At 35.2% G+C, this 17,922-nt stretch overlaps 1 protein-coding gene across 1 annotated transcript in view; it reads right to left on the bottom strand.

Moving 5' to 3' along the window:
• The window catches only part of LOC145684735 (galectin-7-like), an 84,007-nt gene that overhangs the window by 14,342 nt on the left and 51,743 nt on the right, over nt 1-17,922 (bottom strand). Inside the window, exons 3-4 of the mRNA XM_081757112.1 lie at nt 11,446-11,662; nt 1,812-1,971 (exon numbers count right to left, since the gene is read on the bottom strand). Of these exons, the coding sequence (XP_081613238.1) occupies nt 1,816-1,971; nt 11,446-11,662 (373 nt within the window). The 3' untranslated portion in view covers nt 1,812-1,815. The remainder of the gene's footprint in view (nt 1-1,811; nt 1,972-11,445; nt 11,663-17,922) is intronic.

Raw genomic sequence — 17,922 nt, 5'->3', positions numbered from 1 at the left:
AATGAATAAACTTAATAACTCTTGAACCACAAGACCGAACTCGATCAAATTTTCAACATAGATGAGGTTTGGGCCTGGAAAGTGTTTTGTATTTTCAATTTCACGATATAACCTAGTGGAGGAGAGGAGTGGGGAGATTTATATTATATAAATAAATACAACTTAACCCTTGAACCACCCACCCCATCTCGATCAATTTTTCAACGTAGATGACGTTCAGGCCTCGGATAATTTTTATCATTTAGCTTTGACGGTGTAACATAGGGGAGGGGGAGGGAAAGGGGGAGATATATGTAAATATTAAAAATGAAAGTGAATATCTTTGTGACTTCATCACTCTTGAATCACACGACCAACCTCGAGCAAATTTTCAACCTAGATGAGGTTCGAACCTGAGATGTTTTTTTGTCATATCACTTTGACGGTGTAACTTAAGGGAGGGGGAGGGGAGAGAGATATAAATATCATCGAAAATGACCTATATTAGTGTCGCATCTACAGTTTTCGGGGTCGCTGAAATGAATAGTGACACTTCTGATGCCGTTTAGATGCAAATTCAGCCTCGCAGCTTGGGAGATGGGAGGGGAAGATAAATAAAAATGATCTAAAATGACCGATATTAATGCCGATCTATAAGTTTCCAGGTCGCTGAGATTAACAGTGACACTTCTGATGCTGTTTAAATCCAAGTTCATCCCCGTAACTTGGAGGAGGGGAGGGAGAAGATATATAAAAATGATCGAAAAGACCAATATCAGTGTCGAATTAATAGTTTTCGAGGTCGCTGAGATGAACAATAAGACTTCCGATGCCGTGTTCCGCAACATGGGAAGGGGAGCTGGGATATATAAAAATAATCGAAAATGACCAATATGAAAGAGCGCTTCAGTAATAGTAAAAAGTGAGTGACTAACGGAACATATCATTTTTTCTTAATTTAATCCAGGGAAGCGGGTAATTGATGCTAATTTTATTATAATATGTAATAAGATTTTTGTAACTTATTGCGTACGAATGCTTTTGCTTGATTTCCAGTTTCCGTCGAAAATAAATTTAAGGGCTGTTTTTCCTCTTTTCCTTAAAATTATTAAACTTAGTGTCGAACACAAGATTGCTTTTTTTTTTTCAATGGTTTGCTTGGGATATTCTAGCCATTTGCTTGTACACCACACGTGAAAGCAGCATGTCTCTCGATAGAGTTGAATCATGTGAACAGGATTTGTAATATTTTTCTCTCTTGTGCGACCATGGAGACAGAGCCCTTTTAATGCCATTTCCATTTCAACATATATACTGGATTTGCTACAATGACTCGGTACGCTGAAGTGATGTGCATGCTTCACAGAGAAAAATACTACGTAAATTGGAAGTACCAACACTAAATTCAACACTATTAGTAATACCATAGCAATAGCCTTCTATATTACTTGATTAATTTCCATATTTTATCATACTAATCACCGGCCACAATGCACATTAATATTGCAATCATTAGAAAATATATAATCCAAAATATGAACCAAGTTTACCACTCGGTCCAGTACATCCTTCATCTTCATACATTGTACGATTCAAAATATATTACTTGGAACTTAAAACTATGCTACTGATAATCTAAGTATTAATAGAAACTTGAACGTCTTCTACTGACGATACATTAATATTGCTATTGAAACATTAATTTTAAATCATTCTTAATGGAAACATTTAGCATTTTGACTTACACTTTAGTTATACAAAACGTCTAGCTAGCATTAATGTAAAAGTTAGGTTAGTAAACGTATCTAAAAATATATTCTGATTAGACTTACGTATTCATTTGTTGCAGCATTCACTTTTCATCAAATAACGTGACAATTCTCCAAACTCAATACTTGAGATCTCAACATCGTGAGATACTCTAAGACTCGTCACCGTCCCGTAGGGAAGTCTATGAGCATAATTCGCAAAATGCTTTCCATTGAAGAAAATCTTTCAAATAAAACAAAAGAAAAGAGAAATTAAATGGAAGTGAAAAACTACATAAATGACAAATACATATTATTACTAACAAATGAGATAGATGTTAAAAAGGTCACATAGAGGACATTCCTTGAAAATGAAAATATGTTATTTTTTTTATCTCCGCAGGTCAAGTTTTTTTTTTTTTTGTTTTGTTTTGTTTTCATAACAGCAAAAGCGAGCTCTAGCAGTAACACAGACTTTATAATCGTAAAAGGATTAAAAGTACGAGTCGAACTCAAAATACATATCAGTCAATGTGGTTCTTCGAACAGGTCGTACAGGTCCTCAATATCTGTCTGGGGTATAGTGATCCACGATCATTATAGATCTTTGCATGCCAAGAAAGATCTTCAGTGAGCCTTCCTAACCGTTAATCGCACGAGCCCGTGAAGTTAAAAAGATGAGACTTGGTATATAGACTCCTTATTACAAATAAACGGACTAGTGTTTATGAATATTTCCGTTCCAAGGAGGGGGAGAGATTATCTATATAAAAGTGTGCATACATATGTGTGTATGTTACAGCATAGCATTAAAACACCTGGAGCAATTTCAACTAAACTCACTACACATATGACTTACAATCTGGAAAAATTACTGTGTTAGTAAGACAAACTTATCACACTGAGGGGAACAGGAAGGAGAAAAAGTGTAATAATAATAACAACTAACTAATTCTATGGCCTATGGAACCCGGAGGTTCAATGCCGCGTTCACAAAAGCTCTCCACTGACTTCTATCCTTAGCCAACTGGATCCAGTTTCTAATTTGTATTCCTATCTCTGCAAGATCCATATTAATATTGACCTCCCATCTGGGCCTGGGTCTTCCTAATCGTCGTTTTCTGATTGGTCTTCCAAACAAGACTTTGAAAGTGTTTCTACTTTCTTCCAACCTAGCTACATGACCCGCCCACCTAAGCCTCCTAGACTTGATGACCCTAACAATGTTTGGTAAACCGTATAAATTATGTAGTTCGTCGTTATGAAGTTTCCGCCATTCCCCATTCCCGTTCCTCTTGGGTCCGAATATTCGTCTCAGGATCTTGTTTTCAAATACGTTCAGTCTACGTTCTTCTCTGAGATCATGTTTCGCAACCATACAGAACAACAGCTGTGGTTACCGTTTTAAATAATAATAATAATAATAATAATAATAATAATAATAATAATAATAATAATAATAATAATAATAACGATCGATATTAGTGTCGAAACCACAGTTTTCGGGGTCGTTGAGATAATTGGTGACACTCAGGATTACATTTAAACCAAAGTGTAGGCCGAATAGGTATGGCCAGGTAGTCTAGGAATCGACAGTACAATGAAGAAGGCGCTATTCATCGCTATTTATTTCACTCGTTTCTTCATTTTCGACAGGAGCAACTTTGCACCTTTTTATTATTATTATTATTTTGTAAGTGGTAACGCCAAAGGTTTTGCTTTTCATTATTTATTTCACTCTTTTCTTTATGCTTAAATGGAAAGGCAATGATGTTAATATTTTTTGTTATTTATTTTACTTGGCATGGCACAAGTAATTGACGGGGTAAATGCCGAGGGCGTTGCTCTTGGTGTGGGTACGGCAGCCCCACAGGCGTTGTTATGCATTACTTATTTCACACATTCCTATTTAAAAAAATAATAACGCCGCAGGCGTTGCTTTTTGTTATTTATTGCAGCGATTTTTTGTTTCCAAAAAGAAAACACCAAAAGAAATGCTCTTCATTATTATTTTCACTCGGAATTGCTCTTTCTTATTTATTTCATAACTTTGTTGTTGTTGTTGTTTAGACAAAGATGTGGCGATGGAAATACCAAAAGCGTTATTGTTCGTTATTTCATTTATTTCGATGAAGACAGTGTTGGGTAATTTACTTGTAAAAATATAACGCGTTACAAGTTATTTTACTTTCCCTTAAAATGTAACGTTTTACTAACACGTTACTTGCCCAGAAAAGTAGCTGTTACTTTACTTCGAAAGAAAAGCAAGTAACGCGTTACGGTACTTTAATATATATAATAATAATAATAATAATAATAATAACGAAACTTTGCGAAACTTTGAATATATATAAAAAGATCTTATTTCAATTTTGCCTACTACTACTACTCCACTATTATTATTGTTATTATTATTATTATTATTATTATTATTATCCGTGCAACGTGGGTTCCTGTCACCACGCCATGGCGCGGTGCGTCCTCAGGTTGCTGATCGAGGAGAAGGCATCTGGATGTAGAGGTTAGCTGCTAATATACTGAATAAGCAGTCGCGGACAGACGACTAGGAGTGGTCCTCCAGCTTGAGGGTTTGAGTAGGGCTAACAACCTCATCCTGTAAAAAAAAAAAAAAAAAAAAAAAAAAAAAAAGCACTTGTTCAGAAATATTCACAAAAGCCTCGGATAAGGACTGATAACTTGGTACGACCTCAGCAAAAGAAAATGGACATGAGATTTGGAACATGGAATATTAGGAGTCTTTATAGGGCAGGCGCGTTAAAATTCGTAACGAGAGAGCTAGAGAAATACAGGATGGACATAGTAGGGGTTCAGGAAGTTAGGTGGGAAGGAAATGGATCTGTGAATTCCGGAAGTTTTACGTTCTTTTACGGGGAAGGAAATAAAAATCACCAGTTAGGAACAGGGTTTTTCGTTCATAAACGTATATTACCAGCAATTAAACGGGTTGAATTTGTTACTGACAGACTTTCTTTTATTACTCTTAAGGGACGGTGGTGTGATATTATTGTTTTAAATGTATATGCCCCAACAGAAGATAAAGATGACGATATAAAAGACAGTTTTTACGAAGAAGTGGAACGGATATTTGACTAACTCCCGCGATACCATATGAAAATTCTATTAGGGGATTTCAATGCGAAGGTAGGACGAAAGGATATTTTCAAACCGATTATAGGGAACGAAAGTCTGCATAAGGAAAGTAATGACAGCGGTGTTAGACTCGTGAACTTTGCAACCTCCAAAAACCTAATCGTGAAGAGTACAAAATTCCCACATCGCGACGTTCATAAATACACTTGGACATCACCAGACGGAAAAACACATAATCAAATTGATCACGTTTTAGTAGATAGAAGAAGACAATCTAGCATAATTGACGTCCGGTCGTTTAGAGGGGCTGATTGTGACACTGATCACTACCTGGTAGCAGCGATAATACGAGAGAGGCTATCGTTGAATAAAGGTAATATTGATTGTCCGAAAACGGAGAGATTCAATTTAAAGAAATTAGAAGAGAGCCAGGTAAGAGAGAAATACCAGATTGAAGTTTCGAACAGATTCTCGGTTTTAGAAGATTCGGAGTGCACTAGTGTTGAGGATACCTGGATTGAAATTAGAGATAGTATTAAAATTTCAGCAAAAGAAAAATTGGGACACGCGGAAATACGTAGGAACAAACCGTGGTTCAACCAGGAATGCATAAAACTAGCAGAGAAGAGAAAACAGGCAAAATTACGCTGGCTACAAAATCCGAATGAAATGACTACAGAAAATTTCGCAGATATCAGGCAGAAAACTTCCAAAACGTTTAGAACAAAGAAACTCGATTTTCTGAAAGCTAAAATTAAGGAACTTGAAGATAATAGTAAAAATAAAAACATACGGGACATGTATAAGGGAATCAACGAATTTAAGAAAGGATATCAACCTCGTGCTTATATATTAAAGAAATCTGACGGTACAGTTCTCACTGACACGGATAGCATCTTAAATAGATGGAAAGATTTCTTTGACGATTTGCTTAACACGCAACCAAAAACTAGTGTGCGTGGGGTAAAGGAGATACACACCGCAGAACCGTATATTTCAGAACCCAACCGAATAGAAGTAGAAACCGCTATAAAGAAATTAAAGAAACACAAATCTCCAGGTGCAGATGAAATTCTGGCTGAGTTAATTTTAGCTGGAGGCAAAAAATTGTGGAACAAGATACACAAACTCATTCTCCTTATCTGGAACAAGGAAGAATTGCCACAAGAGTGGAAAGAATCAATCATTGTTCCAATTCACAAGAAAGGCGACAAAACTGACTGTAATAATTATCGAGGCATTTCTCTTCTGTCAACATCCTATAAAATCCTTTCAAATATTCTATTAGCAAGACTGACCCCATACGCAGATGAAATTATTGGAGATTATCAGTGCGGATTTAGACGAAATCGATCAACTATCGACCAAATACTTACCATTCGCCAAATACTCGAAAAAAAAAGTGGGAATACAATACCCCGGTACATCAACTATTTATTGATTTTAGAAAGGCGTACGACTCGGTTAGGAGAGAAACATTATACAACATTCTTACTGAACTTGGAATACCGAGAAAGCTACTTAGATTAATTAAGATATGTTTAAATGAATCCCAAAGTAAAGTCCGGGTAGGAAAATTTTTGTCCACGAGCTTTCACGTCGAAAATGGCCTGAAACAAGGAGATGCGTTGTCGCCATTATTATTTAACTTCGTTCTGGAATACGCTAAGGAAAATGAAAGATAGCACCAGGGCCTACAGTTGAACGGTATTCGCCAGGTTATGGCATATGCTGATGATGTAAATTTAATATGGGATGATAGGAGAACAATAGAAAGAAATGCAGAGATCTTATTAAACGCTTGCAGGGACATGGGTTTAGAAGTAAATGCAGAGAAAACTAAATACATGGAAGTGCGTCGGGACCGTAATACAGCAAATTATGGATGCGTTAAAATATTAAATAATACTTTTGATAAAGTGGATAGTTTCAAATATCTAGAATCAATATTAACAGAGGAAAATCATATTCACGGAGAAATTAAATGTCGACTAAAAGCAGGGAATTCGTGTTACTATTCGGTTCAAAATCTCTTGTCGTCGCGAATTCTGTCGAGGAATTTGAAACTTAAAATATACAAAACGATAATCATGCCTGTTGTTCTGTATGGCTGCGAAACATGGTCACTTACTCTGAGGGAAGAACATAGACTGAAAGTATTTGAGAACAAGATCCTGAGACGAATATTCGGACCTAAGAGGAATGGGAATGGGGAATGGCGGAAACTTCATAACAACGAACTACATAATTTATATGGTTTACCCAACATTGTTAGGGTCGTCAAGTCTAGGAGGCTTAGGTGGGCGAGTCATGTAGCTAGAATGGAAGAAAATAGAAAGGCTTTCAAAGTCTTGATAGGAAGACCAATCGGAAAACGACCATTAGGAATACCTAGGCGCAGATGGGAGGACAATATTAAGATGGATGTCACAGAGATTGGAATATAAAGTAGAAACTGGATCCAGTTAGCTAAGGATAGAAGTCAGTGTAGAGCTTTTGTGAACGCGGCATTGAACCTCCGGGTTCCATAGGCCATAGAGTTAGTTTATTATTATTATTATTATTATTATTATTATTATTATTATTATTATTATTATTATTATTATTATTATTATTATTATTATTATACAATATGTTCTATTAGCCTTCACAGCAATTAATTAATACTCAGCAGTAGATTGATACCAGAGTTAGTAGAACAGCTTGCCTTTGTTGATAAAACTAGTAATTTGTTATACTCTTTGTATTTTTTCATGCTATCTAAAGTATAGGTTAATCTTATATTCGCATTGCCGATTCGGGCTTTCTAACGAGAATTATTATGTTGCATCTTAATTTGGATGTAAAATTCTGACTTAATTAGCATTTAAGGACTTTGCAGTACTGTGTGCATTAAAATGAAAACAAAAGTATTGTGATGTGAAATCTAAGTTTCAAACTTCACGTCTACTTTGATTCCAAATACTTGTGCTGTCATTTCTTTGTTCACTCAATGTTGCTAGGAACCGAAAGTTGCTACTGATTTCTATTTTTAGCTTATATTATCTTTGTTTTCCTGTACGTTTGTATAAAATTTTAAAGAAATATTTGTTACTAACTCCTTTCTCGCATGGACACTCAAAGAAAAAATATATATGACTAAAACAGTTATTATGGAAAACTGTAAATTACAGTATACGCACCATTTTTTCTGAAGCACGGTTGTACGTAAGGAAACGATATGGCAAACCTTGAGTGAAGTGAACATAAATAGTAGCAAGAGTTAGAGTAAATGCCTGAAAATGGACTGTTGAAATGACATGTTTAGACTATTGTACTGGATAATGTGGTATCATAGGACTACGAGATAATGAGGGTTTAACAGGCTCATTTGTGAGGCAATTGGAATGAAGAAGATGGTAACGAGAAAATTAGAAACAGTCTGATGTTTTCAAGAAGGTTATGTTCAGTGCAATGCAGGCGACATTGTGGATTGAAGCCTTGGTTTTCGGAAGATACTATTAGTTTTGAGAGAACGTATATTAGCGAAGAGAAGTTTGATTACTTTCTTAGTTTTGCTCTTATCTATGTTGTTCAGGAAAATTTGACTCGGAGTGAAAATGAAAATGTGAATATAGACCTGAATAGGCGACTGACATATGGATATTTAAGAGGTCGTATGCAGCTTTTATGGCATGAGAGAGAATAGATCACGCTGAAATGGAAAAACCATTTAGAGATCTAAAATAATGAATTGTAAAACTTATTAAACAAGTGGAGGGGGAAGCGATGATGGTTGAGTGCCTGTAATTATGTTGGTTGGTGTGAAAGAGACATGAAGATGTAGTGAAATGATAGTTTCCGATTTCTCAATCAAAGGTTTAGTTTACCCTGGCATTTATAGGAATAAGTGGGGTGTTTTCATTGCAGGTGTTACAGACAAAAGGTACCATATTTTATATAGTTACTTTCACATATTTGTGCTTAGGCTCTACCCCATTGACTCCGTTGCTTTCTGTTCACATTGGGATAAAGGAAATATTCTGTAATAATCTTTACATTAACTGACGGTTTACGTTATACTTTATCTAAACTATCTTTATCTATCTACGGCTACAGCATTAATGCTACTAACTTTCAAGAATATGCACAGGAAACTGGTAGAAAATTCATCCAGAAATATCCCTGATATTATATACCCCAATATTACACAAAATTCTCATTCATAGTCCACAGGTAAGTTCATTGTCTTTATTGTCTATTAATCAGCTGTCAGAGAGACACAGGAAGTGCGCAACAAAGATATAAGAGAATGCCGAGAGGGGTTGTCCAGAAAATCACCACAGATTTATACAATGAGGGATGCCTTCAATAAACTTTTAGTCTCATCACATCCATTGATTTCGAGTCTTAGGAACCTGCCGAGAAGGAACCTGAGATGTTTATCAAGGGAAGTTACATCGCTGCTGTAAGAGTCAGAAGTGTCTATCAGCCAAGAAGAAAATATTGTAACAGAAACTTCTTCAGATTCTGATGAGAGTGAATGCACTTTGCAATTTCAAACTATAAATAGTGTAATGTTCATAATTATATTTCCATTCTTTTAAACCGAGTATGAATATTGTGTGTGTGTTTGATTCACTGAGAGTAGTGTAATGCAAGATCACAGACAATAGGGAGTTTTCTGTGATATTAATCATATATTATTTTTTTAAAAATTTAAAAACATTCTTTGATTTTCTTTTGGTTTGATTTATTTTGCAAACGCATACAATATTTCAAACAGTAATTTTATTGGTATATAATTATGTATGTTGAATGTCTAACATTTAAGTATGTTCATTTGGTATTTTTGTGCGTATATTATGACCATTTTCACTTCATATTGAGACAGTTCATCATTATTGATAGATTTATCTCAAATTATGCTCAAAAACTTACAAATTCCATAAATAAAAAATGCGTAAAACATGATTACTGAGTGTTATGTGCTTAATCCACTGCAGAGTTTCATTTTAACTGGCAAAATTAAGATTGCAAGACTTATTCGACTACTCAGCCATGGACCTACAACGATTTTAAGCTTTTTTTATTTATGCACTTAACAACTGAATAGCAAAAAAATGAAATTATATGCAGTTAGAGGTTTTGTCCAGGAAATTGAGAAAATGTACCACTGTGCGGCATACGACCGACACTCTGTAGGGTCGATGCTGTTCAGGGGGACCGAAATCATTTTGGGTGTGTGTGTGTGATGAGTTCAACTTGCTTTCATACATACGGACCAATAACTGAAAGTTTCAAGGGGACTCAAGTGGTCAAAAGGAGGCCTCAGTTTCCTTGTCAACTCGTAGCTACTGGCCTATGGTGCAAGCACATTTAATAAAATCGAATGTTCAGAACTCCTGCAAGGTACCATATGCATTTCGTAGTGAACAGCAGTGAAGTAAGCAAAGCCTCCTTGAACAAAATATTACGAAAAAATAAATATTTACCATATTAAAATGTCCCATAATCCTGAAGTGACCGCGGTGGCTCAATGTTAGAGCACTCATCCCTAGTTCGATCCCAGCTCCTACCAACTGGGCTGTGTGATTGATAAACATCGGTGCATTTGTTTCTTCTGGATTGTCCCGTTTACTCTCACTTTCTTCATTCTACCATCATCATCCATCTAATCATACCGTCTTTTCTAACCTAGGGAAATAATCATGGGAGGTTATTTAAAAAAAAAAAAAATCCTGAAACGATATGCTCCAATCGAGGGAAACTTGAACTCCTTCCCCCTTGCTGATATTTTGTGAACACTTTCTCTGGGTTTATTTTCCCTCCGATTGCCCTTATCATTCCACTAATTTCTTCTTTCTGCATCCCATTTTATTTTCCATATATCCTAACAATGATCGGGAAAGAAACTACAAATTATATATATATATATATATATATATATATATATATATATATATATATATATATATATATACGGGTGAATTAGTTAACAATAGTGGAAACAATATCTACACTGAGAAAAAAAAAGGACTAGGATTTCCGTGTGGATACATCATATTTACGCGGGTGCGTTCCTTAAGTAATGTAATTTAATGTATAAAAGTACAGCAGGTGGGAACACCATGCCAAGTCTGGAGTTCGGCGTCGAACTAGACTCGCTGTGATTGGATAATTTTATTCACATGATTGATTTCGTGTTAAAAACTATTACTCTCGTAAGGTAGGGAGTCACAGATTTAGAAAGAATCAAGAGGGGACACTCGTAGGAAGGTAGTAACTACATTATATACCTAAGTTACCACCGTCGGAATGGGTATGGCGTTAATTTTAGATTTGAAATGGTGGTCCTACAATACAAAATTTTCTCTGGACGGTGGTGTAGATCGTATTACTGATGAAACAACATTATTTAATGTGGTGACGCGCGTAACCTGGTAAAAGCAGCATTTACATGCCGTCTGGATTATGCATTTTTCTCCGTGTACTGATCCTTACTTCCTCCAACACGCTAACAGTGGGGAAATGTACCCTCCGCTCCACGAAACGGCCACAAAAAGAATATTTCTATCTTTCCAGGCTTGCTTCATTGTAGCTAATTTTGAAATGGTGTATAACTTACCTGATATTCTGTATTTTGGCACAATATAACAAGTTCAAACTTTTCTCCTGCTCTTACGGGCATTCCACCTTCCCTCTCTTCATGTTGCCATTGTCCGCTATGCAATGTGTTTCTTACAACTTGCCCTTGGTAGAAACGGGGATTCACATGGAGAATTATATCATCACAATCCGCCAGACATCGAGTTATTGGTCCTCCACGGAGGTCGATAACGAATCTGTGAATTAATGTGCAATGCATTAAAACAAAACTTCTCATTTGGATGTCCATTAGTTCATAAGTTGTATAGACAAGTGGTTTTCAACCTTTATGATATTCACGGACAAGAAGGAATATTGTGACAGGATACTTCATTTAGATGCTTAATTCTAGAGTTTATTATTAACATTATTTATTTGTTTATAGTGAAATGATAAAATTTTAGTCACGACCGCATATCACTTTCTGTTTGAAATTTTACAGTAACTAAATTGTTGAATTTTTATTCTCTGAAAATTTCCTGCTGTTGATTTACCGAAACCTTGCTGACTCATCTATCCAATGTTGGAACTGTAAAATGTAACGCGTCCATTTGGTTCCCATATTTATTCTTAATTGCAGAAACATAGAGTATTTTATTTACATAAAATATTTATGGTTTTTACATTCCATAGCGGCCTTTGCAAAATTCTAAGTACAGCAAAGCAACACACATAATGCAAAAAAAAAAAAAAAAAATCCATTGTAACCACTATGCCGATTATTGCAAACTAAATGGCCAATTTTGCGTTGCGTTGATGTAAATAATTACAAAACGTGCTCGTTGTTCTTTAATCTTGAGCTGAGAGTTATCAGAAGACTTTTTTGACTTGTGTTGAATAGTGTTCGAGCAGAGCATGTGAAAATCGTAATAACATATTCCATCTAAAATTCATTTCGTAGACTATAAAGCTCTCACTGTGTATCCAGGAGAACTTTGTACGTGTTTTCTGCGTCTAAGTTCTGACCATCTTATTTCCCAATGTAACGTACGTACCTGCCCAATAGTAACCCATGTTCAGCAGAAACTGATCAACTTCGTACGACCGAATTATCCACTGGTACCCTTCCGAAAGCCTACGATACTTTTTTTCACTCCTGAATACTTCTAGGATCCAGCGTACCAATGCCTGTTAATGGTAAATCTCGACCCCCTTCACCTTTGGTACAAGATAATGAATTTTCGACATTAAGTATAGATATTGTAAGTGAAACTAAGCCAATTACTGCGCCAGATCAATAAGATAATGTTGCCCAATTAAATTACTTTCGACTCCCTCAGTGTACAACGTTCCAAATTTGGCATCGTCACAGTCTGATATATTGACATTATCCGTTCCCAAAGTGCCTTTAACGAAGAAATCAACAACCCTTATTTCCAACAATTCATTGGATAACTCTCTAACAGTACTATTGGAAATCCTGTACGACGAATTTTAGGTTTAAAAAAGAGAATAGAAAGTGCTCACGCACAATATAGACAACGTAATTCAAGCAAACCAGATAATGTGAGTGAACCTGATATTAAGATCAGCGGTACTGACTTTGACTCAGACATTCGTTGTAACCAGCTCTACTACACACGAGTCGGGTGATCCGGGTGATTGTAAGAACTCGAGTGTACAATTAATATTGCTGGAATTTGAAATCCAGAGAAAAAACTATTCCATCTAAAATAATTCTAAAATAAACTGTTGTTTTCTAAAATAATTTCGACCTTGTACTTCTACAGAAAAAAATGTTTTTCGTCTTTTACTTTTCTTCCTAAGTTCAATTCAAGTGTAAATGTTGGTACAGATAATTGTGATATTGCTATATTAATAAAAAAGGGTATTCCAGTGGAACATATTAAACGACTGCCCTCTGGCAGCAGTATAAATATAGGATGTACTATCATCAACGTGTATGGTATTTCAAGAACGACTAACAGATGTCTCGTGTTCCTTTTTATAGATGAAATTGTGAATTTTTAAAACGAGATAATTGTGGTCATATTATTGTGGTTGGTGATTTTACCAATCTTGAAAGTCCTGTCGATATAACTAATAATTTTCACCCTAGTGTCACTTTTACAACTGTTACAACTCGGTGATGTGTGGTGAACTTGTTGGAATGTCCCAAAATTTAGTTTTAAAAATCGACATATGATGTCCAGATTTGATAGATGGAAACCGGGGCGGACCAAAACCAGCACCACTGCCTTGTGGGTTAGCGGAAGGATCTGCAAAGGCTAAGGGAAGAAAACCCTGACAGAAAAATCCTGGTCCTCCAGGCTGGGGGTTAAGCAAAAGGCTAACAATCTCTTCTTGTAAAAAGCAACTGTTCAGAAAACTACACCACAGCCTCGAAATGAAGATGAATCCAATTATGATGGAATAGGCAAAAGGAAAGAGAATAGGTGTAAAGATCTGAAAATTGCAACGTGGAATGTCCGAACAATGTAAATGACTGGGAAAATGCAAGAAGTTGCAGAAGCAATAGAAGAACTTAACATCGACATAGTAGCTTTACAAGAAATTAGATGGAAAGAACAGGGGAGAATTGATAAGAAGAAATATATATGTCTATACGGAGGTAACGAAGACCCAGGAAATTATGATACAGGATTTATTGTAACAAAAGGGATAAGAGATAGCATAATAGCCTTTGAATCGATAAATGGAAGGATAGGCGAATTAAGGATAAAAGGCAGATTTCAAAATATCACCCTTATAACAGCTCACGCTCCAACTGAAGAAAAAGAGGAAAGGGAAAAAGAAGAATTCTATGAGTTGCTAGAAAGAGAATACGAGAAAATATCTAAATATGATGTCAAAATAATATTGGGAGATCTAAGTGCTAAAATTGGAAAATAATTTAATCAAGAAGTAGCAGGAAGATATACAATTCATGAAGAAATTAGTGAGAATGGCACAATGCTGAGTCAATTTGCAACAAGAAATAGAATGATAATCAAAAATACATGTTTCCCACATAAAAATATACATCTGGGTACCTGGAAGTCAGCTGATGGTAGAATAATATATCAAATTGAGCATGTCTTAATAGACAGCATACACTCGTCAACAATAATAGATGTCAGAAGCCACAGAGGGCCCAACTGTGATTCAGATCATTTCCTGTTAAAAGCAAAATTAAGACAAAAAATTGCAAAACAAATACAAGGGAGTAAGAGGATTAAATGGGAAAGTTGAAAGTTTAACACATCACACAACGAAGGAGAAATACAGACAAGAAATAAACAAAAAACTGGATAAAATAACAGCCACAGAGGATAACGGAACAATTGATAGTAAATGGAAAAAGTTAGAATTAATCCTTGTTAGTTCGGTAGAAGAAGTAATGGGTAAAGAAAAAAGAAGAAGTAGAACGGAATGGTTTGATCAAGAATGTAGAAATATAATTAAAGAAAAGAATGTTACGAGGAAGCAAATGATCCGAGAAGAGACCCAAAATAATAGTGAAAGATATAAGGAATTTAGAAGAGAAGCAAATAAAATATACAAACAAAAGAAAAGAAGATTTTTAAAATGAGAAATAGAGCAAATTTATCAATTAGACATAACAAGTGAAACAAGATATTTTACTTCGCTTGGAAGAAGATGAGTAAAGGATATTTCCCAAAAGAAATAGGATGCAAAGATAAGGAAGGAAGACTAATGGGAAACACGGAAGATACATTAAAAAGATGGAAAGAGTAATTTGAAGACCAACTCAATGGTGAGGATGAGGAAGGTGAACTGGAAGAAATAGAAAGAAACATAGAGACCAAAGAAAGGGAGATGGAATTAGAACCCACAAGAGAAGAACTTAATGCTATTCTGAGAAAGATGAAAAACAATAAGGCGCCAGGAGATGATAATATCACGACCGAAATGCTAAAATATGCTGTATCACAAATGCAAGAAGAAATATGTAATAGTGAAGATATAGAAAGAAGAAAAGATGCCAGGGAAATGGAAAATAGGAATATTATGCCCAGTGCATAAAAAGGAGATAAATCTAAATCAGAAAATTACAGAGGGATAACATTATTAAACACAACATACAAAATATTGACAGGAATACTACAATTAAGAATCCAAAATATTATAGATAAGAAAATAGGAAAATACCAGTGTGAATTCAGATCAGGAAATAGCACAACAGACCATCTGTTTACCCTCAGGCAAATAATTGAAAAGCATTATAATCACCATATAGACCTGTACGTGTTATTTGTTGATTTCAAGAGCGCATTTGATAGTGTACACAGAGAAAAATCTGTTCTCCGGACAGCGGTATATTGTACAAATATACGGTATCCTCTTGCTTACTATAGAAATCAATACGGAGCATACGTTATCCGTATGCTACATAGGCACTGCCCTTATATGTTACATCATGCCGTTGCAGGATGTCTGTCATATAACAGTTTTCCCTATATCACATGCATATACTTATGTTACCTTCGTCAGCTATATGTTATATACGTCAATTTGTATGTGAGATCCTGACCGCCTACATTATTTCATACGGAAAGTACGTATAGATGGAACACTTATACAGAAAGTATTATAAAACATGCGTTTTCAGTTATACGTCTGTTGTACGTTAAGTCCAAAAACTACAGGAATTACGCATGTAACCTATCTGTTTAAGTACGCCACCTACAATTTTTTTCTCAGTGTATACAGGAAAAGGCTGATAGAGACAATGGTAGACATGGAAATACCAAGTAAGCTGATCAATTTTACAATAATGACACTCAAAGAAACCAAATCCAAAGTTAAAGTCGGCAATATAACAACAGAAGAGTTTGTATATATCCAAGGAGTAAGGGAAGGAGACGGATTGTCAACGACGCATTTTAATTTCGCGTTGCATAAGATCATTAAGGAGATTGACAAGAGAGGGACAATATTTCACAAATTAAGCCAAATCCTGGCATATGCTGATGATGTGATCTTAATAGCTAGAACTATTAAAGAATTATAAGACATTTATAATAGAATGGAAAATGAAGCGAATAAGGTAGGACTGGCCACTAACGTACAAAAAACTAAATTTATGTTAATTACAAGGAAAGAGAAACAATGTTAAGGCATCACAATTAAAGGGAAAGAATTTGAAGCAGTTAGAAACTTTAAGTATCTGGGCGTGGTGATAAATGATCAAAGTAACATGAAAACAGCAAACCAAGAACGTATACAAGCAGGAAATAGAGCATACTACGTAAACTTACAATTACTGAAAAGCTTATGGATAGATAGAAGAATGAAAATTAAGGTCACAAAACACTGATTAGACCAATTGTTGCATATGAAAGTGAAACTTGGGTTATAAGGCAGGAAGAAGAAGATACACTAAGGAAATTTGAAAGGAAAATAGTACGGCAGATATATGGCCCAATAAGAAGAGGAAATCAATGGATGATAAGAAATAATGAGGAAATAGAGAAGATATACTAGAGAGACAAGATATTGTGCGATTTATCAAATCACAGAGGCTGAAATGGTTCGGACACCTAGAAAGAATGGAAGGCAATAGAATGCCAAAAAAGGTATTTAATGAAAGGATATATTCTAACAGGAAAAGAGGACATCCGAAATAAAATGGAAAGAAAATGTTGAGCAAGATCTGAAGATGATGAAGATAAGAGGATGGAAAGAAATGGTTAAGCTCGAGAAGCTTGGAGAAATGTGGCGAAGGAGGCCAGAGCTCACCCTGAGCTGTAGTGCCAGTTGGTAAGGTAAGGTAAGGTATTTTACGTCTTCTCATTATGCAAATATAGTTGGAACTGACATTCGTTCCATTCCATTTTCAGATCATGGAGTAGCTTATTGCGTTCTCAAAATTCTGACAGATGTTTCTCATACACATGATAGAGGTTACTGGAAATTAATGCTCAATTCTTACATCGAGTCCATTAAGAATACTTTTCTGCAACTTTGAAAGTTCTGGGAGACCAAAGTGTTCTTTCGTTTTTTATATTTACAATTCTTCGTAGGCCAAACGTTTTAATATTTTATTCTGAAATAAGGTACAAATATCATTGTCATTGATATAACTCTACGATGATTGTATGATTATGGAAACAGACATATTTATTTAGTGCAGGGATGGGGAACTTACGTCCTTCCAGAGTCGTAAAATCGACTTTATTTGCCTGTTGTGAAAATAAGAAATATGAAATATCCAAGAAATATAGGGATACTTCTGAAAGAGTAAATGAAAACTTTATCTTTTCAATGTTATAGAGTTATATAATTTCATGTAAATTATTAATGCAGCTCTAATAATCTTGATAGAACTACAAGATTCGGTAGTTCAAAATTATCATTAGTAGCATTTTGGGGAATGGCATTGCCAGTGTGTCCTTTAAAACAAAATAGGTTGTCAATCACTAAGTTGGGGAATAAAAATAAGGAGGACTACACAATTATTGCCCAGAAGTGCATGCAGTAACAATATAATGTT

The sequence above is a fragment of the Thermobia domestica genome, chromosome 5 (assembly GCF_964235325.1).
Source record: "Thermobia domestica chromosome 5, izTheDome1.hap1.1, whole genome shotgun sequence".
Classification (NCBI taxonomy): Eukaryota; Metazoa; Arthropoda; class Insecta; order Zygentoma; family Lepismatidae; genus Thermobia; species Thermobia domestica.
This window is presented reverse-complemented; position numbering and strand designations above follow the sequence as displayed.